This window comes from Lynx rufus, unplaced genomic scaffold (assembly GCF_022079265.1).
Source record: "Lynx rufus isolate CCGP_SWC_20201006 ecotype Redwood Valley unplaced genomic scaffold, mLynRuf1.p SCAF_3, whole genome shotgun sequence".
NCBI lineage: Eukaryota > Metazoa > Chordata > Mammalia > Carnivora > Felidae > Lynx > Lynx rufus.
The window spans coordinates 171,747,644-171,771,756 of NW_025814845.1; the positions used below are offsets into that span (position 1 = coordinate 171,747,644).

Consider the following 24,113-nt stretch of genomic DNA (forward strand, 5'->3'; position numbering starts at 1 on the left):
CAGAACCATGGGAATAAAAGGTATTCTTTTGGGGGCACCTGCGTGGCTCAGTTGGTTAAACGTCTGACTTCGGCTCAGGTCATGATCTCCAAGTCAGGCCTTCTGCTGTCAGTGCAGAGCCAGCTTTGGATCCTCTGTCTCCCTCTTTCTCTGCCCCTACCCCACTCATGTTCTCTTACTCTCTCTCTCAAAAATAAATAAACATTTAAAAAATCAATAAAAAAACATTCTTTGGAACTTTTTAGTTCACTTTTAAAACTTTTTGAGGGGCACCTGGGTGGCTCAGTCGGTTAAGTGTCCAACTTTGGCTCAGAGCATGATCTCACAGTTGGTGGGTTCAAGCCCCGTGTCGGGCTCTATAGCTGACAGCTGAGAGCCTGGAGACTGCTTCGGATTCTGTGTCTCCCTCTCTCTCTGCCCCTCCCCTGCTTGTGCTCTGTCTGTCTCTCACACAAATAAATAAACATTTAAAAAAACTAAATAAAACTTTTTGAAACGATCATCCATTTCAGATAGATGGAAATCTTATTTGAGAACTTCCAGAGAATCATACTGCTCACAGAACCCACTGCTTTGTTACACTTGCTATAAAAGACTAAACAACTAAATCAATTATCAAAATTCCTTGTGTTCCTTATGTTGTGGCTGAAGTTGTTTTCCATAGAGGAAGTTTGGGTCTGTTGATCATTATCCATTTTTTTAAAAATTTTTTTTTAAGTTTATTTATTTTTGAGACAGAGACAGACAGAGCATGAACGGAGGAGGGACAGAGAGAGAGGGAGACACAGAATCGGAAGCAGGCTCCAGGCTCTGAGCCATCAGCCCAGAGCCCGACGCGGGGCTCGAACCCACGGACCGCGAGATCGTGACCTGAGCCGAAGTCGGACGCTCAACCGACTGAGCCACCCAGGCGCCCCGATCATTATCCATTTTTGAACTTTTATTTATTTTTTTCCCTACCTTATATGGGAGTGGGTGGATAATCCTGGTAATTTCTATTCTATTTCTCTAGTCCTTTGAAACCTGGGTGGAAGAAGTGACTTGTGGAATTCAATCTTCTGATGGCAGGGAAAATTAAGTGGCATCAGAATTTTAGACCCAGGACCTAACTATATAGATCTGCCACTCTCCTCTGATGGGCTGTGTGACCTTGACCAGGTCACTTCCTCTCTCTGATCTTGGTTTCCTTATCTAGGAGTGAGGACTACATGATCTCAAAGGTTCCTTTTCGTTTTAAAGCCTTGGGTTTCTACCTGACAGCCCTGAAAGACTACATTTATTAAATATTCTGTACCATGGCTAAAAGATTATTCGTTTGTTACAGACTTTTTGGATGCCTTCTGGTTTGAAGAAATCTCCAGCTGCTCTGATGATAGTTTAAGAAGACTGCATGCTGTTTCCTCTCGATGCCAAGCCAGGCCCGCGCGGAACCTCGGATCCCAGCCCTTCATGGAGACCAGGTCCCAGCAGGAATGGCAGTGGAAGACGTCGGCACCCAGATGGTTCCTTCACGTGAAGTTGTCTTGGGCTGTGGGCCGACTCGAGAACACCTGGTAGCCAGGCCGGCCCTCTGTCAGTCACCCAGGGCCGGGCAGCATGGTGTGGATTCAGAGGAGGAAGCTTTTGGCATCTTGCCTCTGCATCACAGCCTCTGTCTTTCTGCTTGTCACACTCCAGGTAGCAAGAATTTGGGCTGCTTCGTGTTGAACCCTGAGCCTTTCCACCCTTTCCCCCTTCAACCCACTGCATTTTCTCCGAGTACTTTGCTTTTTGCTTAATTTCTCAGGATCAGGGGTTTTCTGTCTCAGGCAGGGAAAATACTTTTTTTTTTTTTTTTTTTTTTAGTAGATGAAACTGAAGTTTTAGTGAGTGGGTGTATCAGGTAGAAACAAAACCAGTGAGATGGGGGGATCAATTTGTGACTCCTGGAGGGTCCTGGTGCTAGAAGAACAGAAAGCAGAGCTCAGTCTGTCTTATTGGGTCAAATTTGGATGGGCCTCTCCAAGTCCACTATTACGATGAATTCTGAAAGGTGGCATTCTTGAAGAAGCCATGATTATTCTGAGATTAAGATGGTCTATTCTGCAGAACACAAACATCCACATTAATACATTTGTCATTCTTTTTTTTTTTTAATTTTTTTTTTTAAATTTATTGTTGAGACACAGAGCACAAGTGGGGCAAGGGCAGAGAGAAGGAGACAGAATCCAAAGCAGGCTCCAGGCTCTGAGCTCTCAGCACAGAGCCCGATGCGGGCCTCGAACCCACGAACCGTGAGATGTGACCTGAGCCAAAGTCAGGCGCTTAACCGGCTGAGCCGCCCAGTTGCCCAATACATTTGTCATTCTTGACATATGCTACTAGACCAAGCACTGAATGTGGGTGTTTGAACACCAGTTTTTAGTCTTCTGACTTATTTCATTTAGTCGGTGATTCTGAACTTCATTTGCTGGTTTCAAATTAGAATAAAAATTAGACCATGATAGGAAGAATATAGATAGGAGTTCAGATATATTTTGGACCCATTCAACCACCAGCTATCCATTTTGAAATCCAAAGGACTTTTATTTATTTTTTTATTTTTTTAGCATTTATTTATTTTTCAGAGACAGCATGAGTGGGGCAGGGGCAGAGAGGAGACACAGAATCCGAAGCAAGCTCCAGGCTCTGAGTTGTCAGCACAGAGCCCGATGCAGACTCAAACACATGGACTGTGAGATCATAACCTGAGCCAAATTTGGATGCTTAATGGACTGAACCACCCAGGCGCCCCAGAAATCCAAAGAACTTTTAAAGATGATTTGTGGACATGAGCAGTTCAGGTGTGGGGCTGACGGAAAGAGAGGTGTTCTCTGGGCTTTTTCACTCTCGGTGATCTTCCTTCTTGATTAAGATTGAATGAGATTTGCGTATAAAAGCACTGTGGCAGACAGTCTGGTGCTGGATTCTACCACCTTCTACTGCCAGATTGGGACTCCGGTCAGAAGAAATACTTGCCTTCCTGTTTGTCTGTCCTGTGGGTGTCTAGGACCTCCCTGTGCAGGAGGAACTGGGGTTCTCTACTTCTTTCTGTGGATGTTATGAGAGCTTTGATCTTAGTAGACGATTATTTTGGCACTTTTTTTCAGTTACGAGGGACGGCTGCGTCTAAGCTGAGGGCATTTGTTTTGATGTCAGAAGAAATAGCCATGTTTCTGGTATGGCTGTCGTTTCTAAGCTTCCAGAGTATGAGAGGTTGTATGATTACTGGAGCTGAACCCTTGTCTGGATCTTGATTTCAGTTTGCCACCAATAGTGTGGTTTGGGCTGTTTCCCTGTCCACATGGTTATATTAAATGCTTCAGTGTTAGGGGTGCCTGGATGGCTCAGTCACTTAAGTGTCGGACTTCAGCCCACAATCTTGCAGTTTGTGAGTTTGAGCCCCGCATTGGGCTCTGTGCTAACAGCTTGGAGCCTGGAGCCTGCTTCAGATTCTGTGTCTCCCTCTCTCTCTACCCCTCCCCCGCTGTCTCTTGCACTCTCTCAAAAATAAATAAACATTAAAAAAATTTTAATAAAATAAATGCTTTAGTGTTCAGAGTTTCAGAGGTGCTATTTTTTCTTAAACACTGTGCACGAGAAGATTATAATGCCCACACATTTAGGACCATTCTTATTTCTAGTGGTTTGTTGCCATGTAGGGAGGGTAAAGGTAGGATAAATTAAAAAAAAAAAAAATCATGCCAGGGCTGCCATCATAAAGTACCACAGACTGAGTGGCTTAAACAACAGAAATGTATTTTCTTACAATTCTGGAGGCCGAGAGTCCAAGATCAAGGTGTCAGCAAGCAGGGTTGTTTCTTCTGAGGTCTCTCTCCTCGGGACTTGTGGATGGCTGTCTTTTCCCTGTGTCTTCACGTCGTCTGCCTTCTTCACCTTTATGTGTCCTAATGTCCTCTTTTTATAAGGATACCAGTCACACTTGATGACCACCTGTTGGGTCCACCTTGATGACCTCCTGTTAACTTAATTACCTCTTTAAAGACCCTGTCCCGTAACTCAGTCATATTCTGAGGTAATGGGAGTTAGGATGGCAGTGTATGAATTTGGGGGGCAGGTTACAGTTTAGCCCATGACAGATCTTATGACATAATTAATAAATAACGTAACCCTGAAAATGTTATGCTGATCTTCAGTTAAGCTAAAGTACCGTGGTCCCCTAGAGGAAATCGTTCATCTGAGACATTGTTTTCTACTCATACTTTACTATATTTTGTATACAGTACATGTAAATTCTTTGGGTGTATATGTATCTTTAGTTTTTGAACTTTATTTACTTTTTGGTTGTATAATAATTCATGAATACATTTGGAGTATTTTAAAACAAATCCAGGACTTCATATTATTTTACCTGGATTTACTTTAATATGATTCTCTAACAGATGGGAACTTTTAGAAGTATAGTATAACCAAATTATTGCCACACCCAACAAAGTTAGCGGTAACTAATCAGCACCACCCATATCCTAGGCTGTGTTAAGACTTTCCCAGTTATCTCAAAGAAGTCTTTTGTAATGGGTTGGTTAGAATCTGGAATACACAAATCCCATACATCACATTTAGCTGGCGTGTCTCCAATTGTGGGGTTTTGTTTTTTCTACTATGAAAGTTTCCTCTGTCCCACCTTCTATTCTATGTCACGGGCTTTTGAAAATAGTGTCTCATTGATCCTTTGGAATTTCCCAGATCTTAGATTTGGCTGATTTTACTCATAGTTTTATTTAATATATTTCTCTGTCCTTCATATGTCTTACCACTTAGTGGTGATGTCTGAGGCTTAATGTTTTTTTAAAAGCTATTTGGCAGAAAGGGGTGCCCAGGTGGCTCAGTTGGTTAAGTGTCCCACTTTGGCTTAAGTCATGACCTCGCGGTTGGCGAGTTTGAGCCCTGCGTTGGGCTCTCTGCTGTCAGCACAGAACCCACTTTGGATCCTCTGTCCCCCTCTCTGTCTGTGCCTTCCCGACTTGTGCTGTCTCTGTCTCTCTCAAAATAAATAAATAAACTTAAAAAAGAAAAAACAAACAACAACAAAAAAAACTATTTGGCAGAAAAATCTCTCCCTAAAGCAATCCCTATTCTTTGGAAATGAACTTACACCTTACATAATAGACATTGATCAGAAATGTAGAACAAAATTTGTCTTTGAAGTTTTATCCATGGCTTTCTAAAAGCTTCTTTTTAAAGTTGTTGGTTGTACATTTGCAGGGGGAAGGTCTGGTGAAGAGATACAGATTTTGTGGCTACAAGTCAACTCCACTCCATCAAGGTGCTGGGGAATAGCCACAACCTTAAGTTATCATGAAAATGCTGACAAAGTTGTTGTCAGGGGCTAGACTTTTCTTTAGTTTTTAGCGATCATCTTAGTGTCATAATGCTGACTTTGGTGTCACAAGTGATCCATGATTTTTTCAAGCCAGTATAATTTCTTACTTTTTTTGGAGTGCTACTTGGCTGTCACTCAGTGGTTTTTGACATTTTTTTTTGGCCTTGGCCTCCCTCAGGGAATCCAGTGAATGTTATAGACCCTCACCAGCGAGCTACAGACTCTATCATCAGGCCGTGGCCCTTTTCTGACACTAGGGCCGCAAGTAAGAAAGAAGGCACCATCTGGGCTGCTGAGAGTCGGGGCTGGGCCACACAGATGTCCGCTGTTGCTTGGTGAAGGAGTTAATACATAAAAGTGTGCCTTCCTTTTACTGATTGATTTGTTGCATAGTTCAACTGCTAATGTTTCGGTTATATGTGACACAGACCAATTCGTACTTTTATACTGCTTTCTCTAACACATTTTTTATAACACTGTATCAATATCTACCCTTAAAATTTGATGATGAGGCAGCATTTTTGGAGAACAACTGCCTTCCTGTTTCCACTCTGTCCACCCTGCCCTCCAGATTCCTGTTACTGATGTCTTAGCTATCCAGTGACCCACACTGTCCTGAAATCAATAAATAAACATAGTTTTACATGGAAGGGAGCCCAGGACTCACTGTATACTTCACCTGATAGCACAGTGGAAATTATTAGAAATGTAAGACCCGTGTTATTACTCCTTTAATTGTACCAAAAAGAAACTGATTGGTAATTTACAACTAATTTTCCCTAGAATGTTATCTCTAACAATAGCCAAGTAATAGCCCTGATTTTCATGGGTTTCATTAAGACATAAAACTATTAAAAAAAAAGAGAGAGATAAAACTATTTCTGGATTCTATAGATGCCTATGGAATAGAGAAATATGCCTGGCGTGTGCTCAGTGGAGTTAAACATCCTTGTTGGTAGATAGTTCGGAGGCTTTGTCCATACCCTAATCTCTGGAACTTGTGGAAATGTAAATGTAAATGGTTTAAGGTGACACACTGAGATGAGATTATCCAGAATTATCAGTGTGAGCCCAGTGCAATCTCATGAGTCCTTAAAAGCTAAGAGTCTTCCCTGGTCAGACATAGATGTGACAATAGACTAAGAGTGAGAGGCAACATTGCTGGCTTTGAAGATGGAGAAGGGGCCATGAGTCAAGAATGGTGGGTAGCTCTAAAAGATAGGAAAGTAAGAAAATGGATTCTCTAGAGCTTCCAGAGAAGAATGTAGCCCTGCTGACACCTTGCTGTTAGCCTAGTGAGACCCAGGTCAGACTCCTCACCTCCAGAACTATGTAATCATAAATGTGTTCTTTTCAATTGCTGAGTTTGTGGTAATTTGTTAGAGCAGCAAAAGGAAACTAATGCAAGGCTCGGTCATCAAGATGAATGGGAGATGTGTGAACAGAAATTAAACAATCTGACTCTGTGATAATTGTCTTCTCTTTCAGGTAGTGGTTGAGCTGGGGAAACTTGAAAGGAAGAAGTTTAAAAATTCCAACGGGCAAGATGGACATGCAATGATGGAGGAGGAGCCTACACACCTCTATCCATTCCCTGGGAAAGAAGCCCTGAACTGGAAAAACAAATCAGAGACTGATAACTACCCCATCATGCTCTGGTGGTCCCCACTGACCGGGGAAACTGGAAGGCTAGGCCAGTGCGGAGCGGATGCGTGTTTCTTCACCATCAACCGGACCTACCTACATCATCACATGACCAAAGCATTCCTCTTCTATGGTAAGTGGGGCTTTTGCCTTTCTCCCTTTGCTTGCTGACATCCTGCTCCAAAGCTCGCTTCCTGCTGCCCTCCCAAGGAAGACATGCGGAGCTCCCTTTGAAAACACTGTGACATGCCTGCTATCCTTTGCATTTGCTCTGTGTAAGGCCTGAGCATTTAGCAAACACAGTAAATCAACGAGCTTGACCAACGTAAAAGTGGTTGACTGGCCACTTGGTAATTAGGGAGGAGAAGGGTATTTCCTCTCACCTTTTCCCAGTTGGATACCATGCTTACTGAATTTGGTATTGAGGGAATTGGGTATTGATTCTATTGCTGATATCAATTCAGAATGTCACCCGTGATAATAGCCAAGAGGTTTTGATGACCATAACAGATGTTTAATGGGACATGAGCTAAGCACAGTGTTCTTTCTTTCATTAGTCAGATTAATCAGCAATAAAAATAAAAATATTTTTCAGCATCGGCTTTTAAGAGCAAGCTGGTATTTATCACTTCCTGAGGCTGATTATATGTCATGCTGCGACTGAGGGCAACCAAACCCAGGTAGGGGGAGTTAGCAAGATGCCAGTAGTAGCAGGAAATACAGAGCCCCTGGGTGATGAGTGGTGGGGGCCTGGGGGAACACAGGTGAGCAGATTCGGCCAAATATAGGAAAGGTTGATCAGTTAGGAAGTCAGTGAAAGGAATTCTGCTTTAGAGTGCTGCGAATGTGGATATGTATTTGTGTGTGTGTGTGTGTGTGTGTGTGTGTGTGTGTGTGTGTGGTCTGGCTTTGAAGAGGCAGGACACAGACTGGGATGTAGAGCTGGGTCATTCTCAGTGTTCTGCCTAACAGCAACTGAGATAAAGCAGAAAATAGGTTCAGCAGGAATCAGGTGGTATATTTGCCCCATATTAGGTCAGGGCCGCAGAGCAGTGGGCAGTAGTGACCTGGTGTAAGTCAGGAGTCAGGGAAGTTCTAGGTACTCACAAATCTGGACATAACAGAGTCCACATTCTTCCCAGACACCTGCTGCTGTCCCCATTTACTTGCCTCCCCTCTCTGCTCCTCGAAGGGGCAAAGGGAATCGGTGCAGGTTTAAGGAGTGAGGGCTATTTGCCTGGGGCCAGGCTGGTGGCTCCTTTGTCCTGAGGAAGAACAACCACGTGGGTAGTGTCAGATACTCACTTTGAACATCATTTGACTACAGATCCCACTGAACGTGCAATGTAATACATGCACTTGTATCATGCTCCCTTCTAAAATCCAAAGAATTCAGAATTCTGAAACCTGAAGCTGTGAGTTTGCATAAGAGATTATGGTCCTCTAATCATGCTTTGAGATGGACAATTCAATGTATGAGTTTAATTTTCCAAATTTGAACAGAAGCTCCTAGAAATACTTCAGTTATACACAAAAATTATAGATAATATAATGGAGACTGATGTATTACTATATATCATAAGAAATAAAACATTACAAGGAAAATCAAAACCCTCTCTGAACCCTTCTCTGACCTCATTGCCCACTTCCTACTCCAGAGGGAATTATGATCCTGAAGTTGCTGTGTGTGTGTATGTGTGCGTATATATCATATGTACATATATGGTATTATTCTAAACGTTACGCAAATAGTGTGATATGTTAATTTTCTATCTTTTCTCTCTAACTTGCTTTTCCTCTTACATGGTTTTTGAGGTTTATTGATGTTGGATACTCAGAGCTCCAGGACATCCATTTTTTCACTGTTGTATAGTATTACATTGAATTTATATATTCACACTTCATAAATATATACATATATATCATACTACATGCCATTTTTCTCTTGTTGGACCTTTAGGTTATTTTAAAAACCTTACTTATGATGAACAGTGCTACAATAAACCATCCATGTACATGTGTGAGATTTCATGGGGTTTACACCTAGCAGTGGAATGATTTGATGTGAATCTGTGTTTATTAGATACTGCCAGACCAATATCCCAAGTGGTTGTATCACAGTGGCTGTCTTTTAAACATTTACAACTTCTTTTTCCTTTTCTTTATTTTTAAATTTATTTTGAGAGAGCACGAGTAAGGTAGGAGCAGAGACAGAGGGGAGAGAGACAATCCCAAGCAGGTTCCATAGTGCAGAGCCCAGTGCGGGGCTTGAACTCACAAACCACAGGCTCATGACCTGAGCAGGAACCAAGAGTCAGACGCTCAACTGACTGAGCCACCCAGGTGCCCCAAACATGTACAACTTCTTAACATGTTCATGCACATAGACCTCCTGTATTTCCAAATAATGTGCTTAGATTGTCACCTCTTGACTTTTCAGTTTTATTTTACTTTTTTTATTTAAAAAAATTTTTTTTAATGTTTATTTATTTTTGAGAGAGAGAGAGAGAGCGAGTGAGTGAGCATGAGCGGGGGAGGGGCAGAGAGACAGGGAGACCCAGAATCGGAAGCAGGCTCCAGGCTCCGAGCTGTCAGCACAGAGCCCGACGCGGGGCTTGAACCCACGAACCGTGAGATCATGACCTGAGCCGAAGTCGGACATGCAACCAACTGAGCCACCCAGGCGCCCCTTGACTTTTCAGTTTTAGACAGGATAGATTGATTCTTACCATGGAAGATGAGTATTTAACCTTCCTTCCTCACCCCTGCTTTCCCCTCCTCTACTCAATTTCTCATCCCTGTAGCCCTTCCAAAAAGGTGTATTATTTTAGGTAGATTAGTATTTAGTGTTTACATCGTTCTGTAGTCACAGCGAGCCATGTCACATGCTTAGATGATGTTTCCTGCACAGTCTGTTTGCCCCGGAGTAGCATCAGATACTCTTAAGGAAATGTCTCCCAGAGATCTCTGACCTCCCGCAGTCTAGAGTGGTTGCCCTTTGTGCTGGGCACACAGGTGCTGTCCTGGCTCCCCGTTATCCTGGGGATTCTTTGTGCCTCACTCTTGCGTTGGCTTTCCTGTTTCTTTTATGCCCCATTTTTCTTTTTCTTTGTTAATATCTTTATTTCAGTGTGTTCTGAGAAAGGTGCATGGAAGATAAGCGTTCAGAGACTTTGTGTGTGTGAAAATTTGTTCATTTTACTCTCACCTTCATTGATGGTTTGGCTTAGCATAGAATTCTAGGGTGGAAATTCTTTTCTTTCTGAATCTGAAAAACAGTTTCCCTGTCTTCTAGCTTCAAGTGCTGTTGCTGAGGAATCCACGGCTATTTTGATTCCCCACCCTTTGTATGTAGTATGTTTTCTCTTCCCCTCTGCCTTCTCTGGAAAAAATAGAGAATGTCCTCTTTTTCACCAGTTTGGAAATTTAGTAATGATGCTTTGGTTTGAGCCTGTTTCCTTTTATTGAGGTGGATACTAAAATGTCGGGTTATCGGGAGCCTACACAGCAGTATTTAGCTTAGTGACTTTCCCAGGACTCACAGATCTACAGGTTTATACACTTAATTTTATCAGTATACCAAGACTCAATTCTTCTCTCAGGGATGGACTTGCTTCCAACCAAATTCCCAGAAGACTGGTATGTCAACCAGAGTGCTTCTGGTTTGATTTTCATATCTCAGGTTTTGCTACTCTTCAGCTCCTAACACCATCAGTGACTCTCCTTGAGTGCTAAATATATGCCATTTTTATTACCCTGGCATTCAAGGCTCTGTAATCTGAATCCAACCTGTCTTCCAAACGTAACCACTGTGATTCTGTCAACTAAACACTATGTTCAGAAATCAAACTGCAGGGGTGCCTGGGTGGCTCAGTTGGTTAAGCGTCCGGCTTCGGCTCAGGTCATGATGTCGCAGTTTGTGGGTTCAAGCCCCATGTCGGGCTTTGTACTGACAACTCGGAGCCTGGAGCCTGCTTCGGATTCTGTGTCTTCCTCTCTCTCTGTCCCCTTCCCCTGCCTGTGCTCTGTCTCTCTCTCAATAAATAAACTTAAAAAAAAAAAACAAAACATACTGCAGTAGTCACCATTTTAGGCATAAGCCACAAATGTTCTTAACTTAGTGCCATTGTTTATTCCGTTTCTGAGTTATAGACTGTCCTTTCTATATTTGCCCTGTCACATAAGCTACTGATAACCTACCATTTGTTTGGCAATATGGATGAATAATGTAGTGTCTAATGTCACAGATTATTATCTTGAGACAAAGACATTACCCGGCTGTAACGCAGGGCTAATTGGCATATATACCAGAAGAGAAATGTCAGTAAATCTTGCGGAATTTCAAAGAGGGGAGACAGAACATATGATTGGAGGGATCAGGAAAGGCTTCATAAATTCTTCTGTATAAAACAGGAGGAATTTGATATGTTGAGAGATAATGGAATTGGATTGTGTTGAGATTGGAGGACATTTAGTATGTACTCCTTTAGTAGAAGAATGGCATGAATGTGAGCACGGAAGTAGAAAGTTACGGGTAGTATCTGAGCTACAGCAAAGCTATCACCTAGTTCTGGGTAAGAGAGAGATAGAGATTGAATGATATACAGGGACCAGGACGTGAAGAACCTTGAATGTTGGCTTCAGATTTTGCATCAGAGTGGAGAATGGTATCAGGGAGCCACCGAGAATTGAATGGCTTTTTAAAACCAACTCAAATATAACACCCGTTGTGAACCATTCCTGATTCCCTTCCATCAGATGCAACCTCTACTATATGCCAGGCACAATACCAATCATGAGGAATAAAGACAAGTATAGTAACTATGGCATTTGGTTTTCTTCTGTGTGATCTTCCCTTCCTTCATACTGTATAAAGTCTTTGTTGATAGGGCCACATCGACTCATCTTTGTACACCTCCACCCCTTCTGTCTACCACCTTGCATGTGGGAGGTGCTCAGGAAATAGTCATAGAGACCTTGAGCACAGAAGACGTGAGAGTCTAACCTTGTCTTTATCAGGGTGAGAAGACCGAGGCTCAGGAAGGTTAGGGACGTGCCAGGATTACACTGGGGTTGGCGGCAGAGTGGGGCGGAGAGCCAAGGTGCCCTGATACCTGATCCATGGCTCTTTGGCCTGCACCGTGTTTGAATGCACACTCATGAGTATAATTAAACCTGGATATTTGGATTTTGGAATTGCTTAAGATGTCCGGTTTTTAACGGACTGAATTAGAAATTCAGTTCATTAAGAAGGTCTGTTGAGCAAAATCAAACGAAGACAACACATTTTTCTGTCTGAGGGCTCCAAATCCTAATTAAGTAGGTCACTTACAACTGCACCTGGGACTCTGGTGCGGCAGGATTGAAAAAGAAAAGGCAGGGACGATGATTCAGGTGCCAAAAGCTGACCTAATTTAGCGAAATGGAAACTCAGAGGATTATATAACCTCGAAGCTATTGTAAACCAGGATATTTTTGAGTTTGCTTGTTTCCTCTGTAGCCTACTTTCTTTTCTTCTTCCTAGATATGAATCATTTACTTCATATGAATACAGTGAATACTGTGTCTGTTTTGAGCCATTTGAGAAATGTAAGGTTTCAGCTACATTAACAATTCTCTGAAACAAAAAATTAAGGGGTCACAAGGGAATAAATTATTTTTTAACCCCAAAGTCCAAGAGTTACGGTAGTCTTAGAAACTGTCACCATAGTGATTTCAAAACACAACGCAAAACACAGCTCTGTTTTTCGACAGTTCTCTTGAAAGGTGTCTCTCGTGAAGGAAGAGGACCCTTGACGAGAATTGGGGGTCCTTAAGAGCAGGGAACTGCTTATGTTTTAGGTGAGCTTCTAAATAGAAGTTTTAGTAAACACAGATATGTGGGGAGAAAGAAAACAAGGAGGCTCCTGAAATATTTTCCTTCCTCAGGAATATGGGTATCAGCACCCCTTGATGAAGGCTGGAGGCTGTGAAGAGGAAAGACATCAGATTTGCTCTCCTCCAAGCACAGCTACAGTACAGCTCTCCAGGACCGAGTGCTAAGTGCCTGCTGGGAGTTCCAGTACCTCTACCCTAGGTGCAGGCTCCTTGTTCCCCTGACCACCTTCTTTATTTTTTTAAAGTTTATTTATTTATTTTGAGAGAGAGAGAGAGAGAGAGAGAGAGAGAGAAAGAGAGAGAGAGAATCCCAAGCAGGCTCCATACCATCAGCACAGAGCCCAATGCGAAGCTCCAACTTACAAACTGTGAGATTGATCATGACTTGAGCCAAAATCTAGAGTCAAACGCTTAGCTGACTGAGCCACCCAGGCCCGCCCCCCCACCGCCACCCACCGCCCTTCTTGAATGTGATCTCATTTCCTTCTCAAAACAGCCTGGTAGGTAGGAATCCTATCTATTTTGATGAAGAGGGAAGTAAAGTACAGAGTGGAAAGGCTTGTTGTCCGTTACTTATGTGGGTGGTAGGAGCCAGAACTTTCTCTTCATGGAAAAGCATGAGATGATAGAGTCCAAATTATATTTTCAACCTCAGCGAAGACTTAGGAGTAAAGGAATAATCAGAAGTGGGTAGTATCATTCCGGAAGACTTGTTCAAGACCTGGAGTTAAAAGGGAGGTTTTTAGCAGAGGAGAGTGTGGAGAGCCCCACACAGGGAAGTATCATGAGCAAAGCAACAGGAATCGTCATTCTAGTTCACTCTGTGCCCAACATGGTAACGAACAAGGGGTTCTGGTATTAAAAAGGTCTCCTGAGTGAGAAGGTGTTTCTATTGTAAGCCATCTACACATTACCAGTTCTCACAGTGTTGTAATGAAATATATTTAGAACAAATGATAGCAAATACAGTAGATGCTTTCTTTGTTTTAAAAGACACTTTGGTGGGGCACCTGGGTGGCTCAGTCGGTTAAGCATCCAACTTCGGCTCAGGTCATGATCCTGTGGTTCATGGGTTCGAGCCCCGTGTCAGGCTCTGTGCTGTCAGCTCAGAGCCTGGAGCCTGCTTCAGATTCTGTGTCTCTCTCTCTTTCTGCCCCTCTTCTCTGCTCATGCTCTGCCTCTCTCAAAAATAAATATTAAAAAAAAAATTATAAAAGACCCTTTGGGATTTTTCAGTGTCTTAGTGTGATCACGTATAATTTAAAAGAGAGGGGTGTAGGAGTGGGGGGCCCGCTCTTGAGAAAGGGCCTTTTGAGTCATTCCTCATCTGTCACCAAGCATTAGTCAGACTTTAATGAATGGCGATCCAAATATTCCAAATGGAGACTTGTGCTTATACTAAAAAAGTGATTTATTAGGGTGTTATCTTCACAGTTACAGGAGTACTGCTGTTCATTATTCAGGGTATCTCTGCCCAGTAATCAAGTTTGCCAGAAAATGGAATGAGAATCGTAAGGTTGCTTGGTGAGCTTAGAATTACGGGAAACATTTTAATTGGCTTCCTCTGTCCCTAACAGAGAGTAGTAACTATCGCTGCCATTATCAATGCCCACTCTGTGCCAGGCACCAGATACTCTCCGTGTATTCTCTTATTTGAAATCATCATGCCCTGGGGTGCCTGGGTGGCTCAGTCGGTTAAGCGTCTGACTTCAGCTCAGGTCACGATCTCATGGTTCTTGAGTTCAAGCCCCACGTCGGGCTCTGTGCTGACAGCTCAGAGCCTGGAGCCTGCTTCAGATTCTGTGTCTCCCTCTCTCTCTGACCCTCACCTGTTCATGCTCTGTCTGTCTGTCTGTCTCTCTCTCTCACAAATAAATAAACATTAAAAAAAAAATTTAAATCATCATGCCCTGCATCGAGCTCCATGCTGACAGCGTGGAGCCCGCTTGGGATTCTCTCTCCTTCTCTCTCTACTCCTTCCCTGCTTGCACTCTCCCTCTCTCTCTCTTTCTCTCTCAAAAATAACAAATAAGTAAACTTAAAATAAAATAATATCATCATATCACTGTGTAGTACCCTAGCTATTATTACCATTTTAGAGATGAGAAAACAGGCTCAGAGCACATAAGTGACTTGCTCAAGGTCACACAGGTAGAAAGTGACTGATCACGTACCCGAACCTGATTCTACAACTCAGACTCTGTTTATTAATGTTTTACCACACAAAAGCAGACATGCCAGAAACAGCATCTTTCTTCTCCAGAAACGCTAGATCCTCAGCGAATCTGGTTACCATTCATTTCCATTTTCCACGTCTTCCTTCAAATGTTCACTCTTTTGTAAATGTTTCATTTGTTCATTCATTCATTCATTCATTTATTCATTTTTTCATGGCCTGTACAGTGAACAAGCATGAGTTATCGAATGAGATAAACACACATTCTTTATGTTTTTCGGAGCTCTTTAGAACCTTATTCAGGGGGTTAATTTTCCCCATCCCCTAACTGGAGAGTCTAGCAGATCTCCAGCTCTTGTGCTCACTCTTAGGAAATGGACAATTTTTGTTTAAGTTTATTTATTTATTTTGAGAGAGCACACGTAAGCAGGGGAAGGGCAGAGAGGAGAGACAGAATCCCAAACAGGCTTCACAGCGTCAGCGCAGAGCCTGATGTGAGACTCGAACTCATGAACTATGAGACCATGATCTGAGCCAAGATCAAGAGTCGAATGCTTAACTGACTGAGCCACCCAGGTGCCCCAGGAAGTGGACAGTTTTATGGTCATTGTATGTGCAGTTTCAAGCTTAGTAAGTGGCTCGTTCAGTCCCGTGAAGAAGCCCATCCCGACTCTGAACCAGCGTCGTGTAGCATCTTGCTGCTTTCCCCAGCTTGGACCTCTTTCATGCTGCAAGCCGGCCACCCTGCTAAAGGCACCTGTGTTCTTTCTGCTCTCTACGCTCTGCTTGTTCCCTCTGCCTCCATCACCAGCTGCTTTCCGGAGCCTGGTAGAGCGGCAGTGAGGAGACGGAAGAGAATTAAGGAGATGGGACATTTCTTACTTGGCTGTGTGGCTTCGCATCTCCTGAACTTGGCAGGTGGTTAGAGCTGGTGTCCTTGAGCGGGCCGGGTAGATGATAAAGTATACTTTTTCTATCCTGGGGCATTTTCATGGCATTTGGAATTTCCCCCCTGGACTTCTACAGTTTCCTTTCTCAGGAAGCTGCATCTCTGCCCTGGGAAGTCAAACAGCTTTTCAGCCCCTGTGGAACACATCCAGCTTCTCTTTGCTGAGCTCTCTTTGTCCACCACAGGGCTCTAGTAGGAAAACTCAAGACTCCCCACCTGCTCCCCACATCTGTCTTGACTAGTTCCTAGCTCTGGGATCACAGGCACACAGCCCTCCGGTCATATAGGCAGGTTACTCCCCCTCACCCTCTAGATTTTTCTAGCAAGATGGGTTGGGGGAGCCCAGCCCTGGCCCACAGTCCTCCTGTGCCTCCATGGGCTCTAAGTTGCAAGAACATACTACATATTTCAGAGGAGTTCCCCAGGTAGCCCTGTGGAAGCAGGGGGTTCAGAGCAGGGCTCATAGAAGAGTTTCCTTAGAAACTCTTCAACAGTGTCCTCACAGGCTCTGCTCTCTCATCCCTCTCAGTATTCTTGACCTTGTTGTGGAATCCAAGAATCACAGAACAAGTTCTCCTTCGTGCCGTGCATAAATTCGGAGAGCGGGGACAACTATGTGTTCTGTCTCACAATTACTTTGAATCTTGGTATATGTCCTATTGGTTTCTATTCCAACATCAAGTTATACAGGGTTTCTGTAGAGAACAACCCCTTTCCAGGCCCCTTGCCGTGTGCTGGAGAAGCCCAGAAAACAAATTCAGTTGAGCATGATTATATCACATTTGTTGTGATAGCCTCCATAGATTCCCTTATGTGGCTCTCTCTGACTTCATGAGTGACGCATCCATGAACCGTGCTCAGGGCTAGAGATTTCTGCTCATCTCATCCCTTATGTGTTGGTTCTTAGTAATTTTTGTCTCTAGACAAAAATTTTGACCTGCTCTTGGGCCCCATGCATTGAATCAGTAGGTAATTGTTGCTAATAGCATGCCAGATTAAGACTTATTTGGGAGATTGGAAAGAAATGGACTTAATTTCTTTCCAAAGAAATTGGAAGTGGGCAGTAACAAAGTTGAACATGAAAAGAAGCTCATAATAACCAGGTGATAGATTGTGTGTTATGTACAAGATGTGTATACATATGTATATGTGTTTATATTTATCTGCCTCTCTCTCTCTCTCTCTCTATATATATATATATATATATTTGCCATAATCAAACCTTATTTTATTTGATTCATTTTTTTAAATGTTTATTTATTTTGAGAGAGAGAAAGAGAGACCAAACACGAGTGGGGGAGGAGCAGAGAGAGAGGGAGAGAAGACAATCCCAAACAGGCCCCATGCTGTCCACATGGAGCCCAACGTGGGGCTCGAACTCACGAACCATGAGATCATGACCCGAGCTGAAATCAAGAGTCGGACACTTAACCAACTGAGCCACCCAGGCATCCCAAACCTCTTATTGTAGATAGATATTTTACTTTTACTTCAATAATTACTTGTGAGATACTTCACAGAGGATAAAGCCAGTCCCAGAGCTCCGCCCAGACCCCCCAGGGACATCTCATCTCGTTACTACTCCAGATCCTTAGCGTGTGGCCTCTGAGACTGCCGGGCTCTGCCATGCTCGGTTCTTGAGGCTCACTGTGCTCACCCCTCTGTACCCTGAGCTGCTTCCCCCACACAAGGGAAGCCTTTCCAGCCTCTGAATCTCTCACTTACGCTTTCTCTCCCTGGGATGTGCTCCCCTGGCTCATTCCTTCCCACCAGTCAGGTCTCTGTGAGCGATGCTTCCTCAGAGACGCCTCTTTCCCCACCTTGTTTCTGAGGTAGTGCTCTCTCCGACACCACTCTCCGATGGCATAAAGCCTTGCCTGGCTTTATTTTCTGTTCGTGGCACCCATTACCCCCAAAATTCTCCTATTCCCTTGGGGCCGGTTGTCTGTGGTCTCCCCACGTTAGAATCTAACTATGGGAAGACCAAGAACTTTGTTTTGTTCACTGCTGTCATCCCACGATGTAGAACAGCGCCTGGTGCCTGGTGGGCTTTAGGAAACATTGTTGAATGAATAAGTGAAACCAGCCTGATCCTCACGTAGAGATGGGGAGGAAACGAGGACACTGGTATTTTTACCTTCACTGGGTCTTAGATGTTATATAACCTACCCACGTTGTACCTGGCATTCTTTTTGAATGAGTTCGTTTGACCCTATGATTAACACCCTGTTTTATTTAAATTCTGTTTTATCAAATTTTTTCCTGTGCATGATTGAATTAAACTTTCTGGTACAAGGCTTAGTTCAAAAAAAACAGTAGCATCTGCCCTCATTTTCTAGTCCCTCGAAGCAATCACTTTTGACTCTTTTAGCTATTTTCTTAGTAACACGTTCCTTCCTAATTTTGTGATTCAGAGGATGAACGTTACCCTGGCTGCCTGCAGATGTGGACACACAGCACAGATGCCACACGCTGGATGCTGCAGCAAGTCGGCATGGTCACCTGGGGGACAGTTGTGTTGTAACTTGTATCACATCAGTTGGGTGTGATTGATTCTTGCTTTAACTAGAGCAGATCTGGCGGCCAGGATGCGTAACAAGAGAATAGCTGTCATGAGAACAGAGGCATTCGGTCTTCATAGTGCCCAGCATGCACGTGTCAAGGTCATTTGTCGGAAAGTGAAAAAGCCAAACTCTTGGCCCTTTCAGTGCGAGTTGTGACAGTTTTGTTGATCGTTCATGTAGTGTAAAGTGTGGGTCATTCTTTGAACTTGTGTCAAATTCGTTTCCATCTCTAGACGGGGTCTTCAAGAGATGCTGGAATGGTGGAGAACCGAGCCCAAATCCTCTGCCACTTAAATTTCTGAAACTTGAGAGTTTATGACCTTATTTATTTTGCTGTACATGAGTGGTTCCCAAACCCAGCTCACCCTGAGATCATGGTGACCTATGGTGACCTCAGACAGAGTCCTAACGGCCTGGGCCCCCCTTCAACATCCTCAGAATCTCTTGTGTGGGAGGCTCAAAATCTGCCAGGGATATGTCAGTTTGTCCATGCGGGAGATTGACTTAATAGGCGTTTTTTAGGGCTTTTGGAACGTGTGGGAGGAATTGGCCAGAGATTTGAAAACAAGACAAAAGAAAAATTTTCAAGAAAGAAAATGTAATGATAACACACTGGTTTGGCTCAGCAGCAAATAATATTTGTGCCTGTAATAATGAAAGCACTGGCTATACACTTAATCAAAAATGGATGAAGAGTCACAGGGGAGGTGGGTGGGGGGATGGGTGGGATAGGTGATGGGGATTGAGGAGGGCACTGGTGATGAGCACTGGCTGGTATATGGAAGTGTTGAATCACTATATTGTACACCTGAAACTAATACTACACCATGTATTAACTACCTGGAATTTGAATAAAAACTTAAAAGAAGAAAAGAAAAAAATGGATGAGGAGGGAAGACGAATGTGTGGGGGAAGGGCGACCTGGGCAAGTTCAATCTACACCTTCCATAGCGGCAAGGCAGTAGGTATCATCCAAAACTGCAAAATCAAGGAATAGCCTATTAAGTGTGTTAATTAGATGTTTTTGAAGCATGAATACAGAAGAAACACCTGAAAGAATTGGAGTGGTGACTTCTGGCACGTGGGAAGGGGAATGAGCATGGGGCAGTCTGGTATTAATGGCCTGATAAAACGATTCACTTTTAAAGCTATGTGCGGGTATTAATTTGGTATAAATAAAATTTAATTAACAAAGATATTTTGTCTTGGGAGATAGTTAAGCACAAGGACAGTGAGAACAGTTATTAATAAATTATCCAATTCCTAGGCTTTTCTGCTTTTATCAGGATACCTTTGGGAAGAGTGTTAATTATGTAAAGACACTAATATTTCTTCTAGCTAACATACTCATTTCCTTCCATGAAAAAATTGCATATTAATATTACTCGATTTTCAGTCTCTCCACATAAAATGATGAATCAACTGAATTTTGCTAGATTTAATTTGGTGTAACGACAAAGGCTTTGGGGAGCCTCATAATGGTTAGTTTTAAGGGCTGTTCAGGCAGGGCGGGAAACCTCTCTGCCTGCTTTCTGACTTAGCCTCTCTCTTCTTTTTTAACCCTCTCTGTTCTTTGATAGCGTGTGGTAATATAGAGATTAAAGGAAGAGCGAATGGCTAAAAATCTGAAGGCGTGTCTCAGGTTAACCTTAAAAATCTGGAAGGAAGCACAGAAGTAACCAGTGCCAGAAGTCAAGCACTTTCCTTCTTATTGGCATGAGGCGCGGGACAGATTTTATTATTGCAGCTTGAGCAAATTTGGGCCAGTGGGCTGGTTGGCACCCAGGCAAGCTGGCAGCTCCCTGTCTTCCAGAGCAGACAGCCGCAGTGGTCACAGGCACCCAAGTAAAACCATTTTGCTTCCACTGATGTGTTCTCTTTGCTCTTTAAAAAAGACAAAGCAAAACAAAAACAACTTAAACTGAAGAGAGTATGGTAGACCCTTTGTTTTCACTGGTTTTGCATTCACATTTTGATCTACCCCATCTAGATAGTTCTAGGGTGCAGACTGAGTGTCCCGGACTTTGAGAGATGGGACGGTAGGGAGAGTCACTGCCGGCCGGACAGGAACAGCCAGGGTCCATCTCTCAGCCGGCTTCGTATTATGTATTTGTTGCATATGCTGGAAATCTCTGGAAATAGTAACAAGACTCTGGCATGCTAACTAGTTATGTGACTCCCCTCCTCCCCCCCAGCAACAACAACAACAAAGAAACCTTAAAAACTTTTGTATTAGTGACAAAGTAACCTCTCTGAAGGAGGTAAACTACTGGGGCTGACAACGAAACAAAACGAAGGCAAAGCGAAGCGTTTTATGAAACAGAGGTTATTAGGCAGAAGATAGCTATTTAGGATCAAAGAGTAGAACACGGGACTAACCTTACAGTCTGGATCTATGTGAAATAGTCCACATAGCTCCATGTTCTGGGGACACTGTGTGCTACTGTATTTGTGTCTTGGGAGAATTTGGAAATGTCTCAGGATGTATGGCTTGCTGATGTCAGGGTCTGCTCCTCATTCATTTATACAACTGGCGTCTAAGAAACATTTATTATATGCATTGCCCTGTGGTGGGTGCTGGGGTTATAGTGGTAAATACAGCAGGCTCTGCCCTCTAGAGCTTACAAAATATCTAAGTCAGGTGCTACCAGCTAGGCATGAGCATTTTGGCTTTGGAGTAATTGGGGAGGCTCTATGAGCGTGAGACTTGAAAGATAGGAGGAGACAGACCTATGTATGATTTAGAGGGGATTGATTCCATGTCGAGGGAGCAGCTGATGCATAGGACAGTGGGAAGGAGTTTGATAGGAAGGAGGGTCAGGAAGAAGGTTGTTGCGGCAGGAAAACCAGGGGTGTGAGGGTAGAGTGTAGGAGATGAGATTTGAGTGGCCGGCAGGGGCCTGGTGGTAAAGGGCTCCATAGGACAGGGTGAGAGGTCTGGTTGTATTCTAAGTGCGATGGGAAAGTATTTAAACAGGGTTGCTGTGATCTGAGTTTTGTTTTGCTTTTTTCTGATTTATGTTTTTGCAAAGATACCCGATGGCTTCTCCATGGAGAATGGATTAGAACGTGAAGGTGGAAGCAAGACAGTTTCCATGAAAGAAATGGAAATGATGCTGCTTTGGATCAGGGTAGGAGGTAGTGGAGAAAGACAGGGGTGGGTTTGAGATGTGATTTGAAGATAGAATGGATGTCTTGGTGTCTTCGTGGTGTCTATTTTCGTATACGCGCGTCCAAAGAGAAAAATTAACTGTACTTGTTCATTGAACTCCTTGGCCTTTCAGACACTTAGTTCAACCTCATGGTATCCACTTACTTACCACGACTGTGATGCATAAAAAACGCAAATGCAGCTATTCATTTCCCCTCTGATGGGTAAAAACAATCGGTCATAAATTATTGATCACTAAATATTTTGCTTCCACGGGCACATAAATATTTAATCCTTAAAGTTATTGACATCTGCATATTTTACTTTCCTGAGTGCAGACATCTAACCTTGATATCCGTAGCATTGGTAACTATATTTTTTAGTTGCATGTGAAGAGCCGTGATTAAAAGTATGCAACCAGTAGTCATATAATTCGCTGCCAAAACATTAACATTTGTTTACTGCTGAAGCCATTGGCATCTAGTCAGAAAATCTAGGAGAAAAACATCCAGTCTCATTTATATGGTCATTCCCCACTCTACCCCCCGCCCCCAGCCCCCTAGAGTCTTTTGAATCACCTGGAAAAATTAAAAGAAAAATACAGAATTTTGTTTCTTATTCCATACCAAATCAACATCTCTGGAAATGAGGTCTAGGAATCTGTGTTCTTTTTTTTTTTTTTTTTTTTTTTTTCAACGTTTTTATTTATTGTTGGGACAGAGAGAGACAGAGCATGAACGGGGGAGGGGCAGAGAGAGAGGGAGACACAGAATCGGAAACAGGCTCCAGGCTCCGAGCCATCAGCCCAGAGCCCGACGCGGGGCTCGAACTCACGGACCGCGAGATCGTGACCTGGCCGAAGTCGGACGCTTAACCGACTGCGCCACCCAGGCGCCCCATAGGAATCTGTGTTCTTTATCAGACTTCCCAAGAAATAATGGTGTGGCTAGTCTTGGGAGTGAGGGGTATTGGGAATGGCTCCTAGACGGTCTCTTATGTGGCTTCTGCCCCTAATGTTTTATGTCTTAATATAAAATCTCTAAGTTCTATCATGGGAATTTATAGATGGATCTTTGGTTTTATATCCTGTTATTGCTTGTGTGTATGCCTATGATTTATTTCATGCTTAGTCTTTGGTAACAGAATATCCAATTATAACGTTATGCCTTTGGGAAAATAAAATCCTCTTTAAGACATCTGCCTTGTGACAGTTTCCAAGAATGTCTCATGTTGAAATTAGAAAACTGTTTGTAATTGGACATGTGAATGTTGATGATTGTTTCACAGGAATTATGCAATTAGGGCATTTTTTCAGCCACATGGGCACCGTTTGGTCTTTCAGGGACATTAGTTGTTGGACTAATACAGCATCTGGTGATGTCTGAAAGTGTCAGAACCAGAGACCTCCGCTTAGAGCAAGATTCTTATTACTTAGCTGACGCCGAGCAAAAGCATGGATCCGAGAGGGGTGAGACAGAAATTCTTCCTCTACTGTCTCCACCCAGCAGCACTTGTACCCAGAATGCACATTCCCTGGGAGGGGAGGGGGATGTACATGTTGTCATAAAACTGTACAAGTGTTGAGGCTGAAGGGGGTTTCAGGGTTCCGTAATCCCGCTGTCTGCTGCAGTGCGCACGTTCCTAGACTCCTTTAAAACAGTCCCATTAGATTCCCCTGTGGCCAATGACTGTAAAGCTCCTGGTTTTTCAGGGACTGGAGTCTTTGAACCATGATCAGTTAGGGTGGCCCATATTTCTCTTTATTCTCAAGGCCACTAAACTCTAGTTTTTATTTTCATCCATGCCATCGAGCCGTCTGTAGGCTTGTTAGCTACGTCGTGCCATAGTTTGAAGGGAAGGAACATGTTCACACTCTCATTTCCCAGGTAGCCTATTTTCAACCTCTCGATTCAGTTTTCCAAATATTCCCTGGTTGGGTCACCAGTATATGGAGAGGAATTGAAAGCATAGAGATGAAATGAGCCTTTTTGCTTTCTGTGGCAACCACTTTACCTCTGCTTTTGCTCATCCTATATAACTTTGATCCTTTTAGTGAATGCTGTGTCTTCATATTGACAGAGGGTAGCAGGACACCGTGCTGCTCACACAAGCGGGTGATTTTGTCAGGTCGCGGTCAGTATATAAAATGGTGGCTGGTAATTGTGGTGGTGAGGTAGTGTGTGGTGAGTTTGGGGACATGGGAAAGATTTGTTCAGCTTACATATGGAAATATGGACTGGGTTACTATTTTTTTTTTAATTTTAATTAAGGTCAAGTGTTTTCCACCCTTGTTCCCTGTACTCATAGCTCCTGCCCCTTATTTTCTAGCCAACATTTTTGTTGTTGTCATCCCCTCCTCCTCCTCAACTGCTTTGTGCATTTCTGTTATG

The 24,113-nt window shown here is 43.2% G+C and overlaps 1 protein-coding gene across 1 annotated transcript; it reads left to right on the top strand.

Moving 5' to 3' along the window:
• Nucleotides 1-1,329: 1,329 nt before the first annotated feature.
• LOC124521221 (alpha-(1,3)-fucosyltransferase 10-like) lies at nt 1,330-23,457 on the top strand. The gene is made up of 4 exons (XM_047092326.1): nt 1,330-1,677; nt 6,851-7,139; nt 23,066-23,191; nt 23,354-23,457. Exons 1-4 carry the CDS (start codon nt 1,597-1,599, stop codon nt 23,455-23,457), a joined length of 600 nt encoding a protein of 199 aa, XP_046948282.1. The 5' UTR covers nt 1,330-1,596.
• Nucleotides 23,458-24,113: the final 656 nt, after the last annotated feature.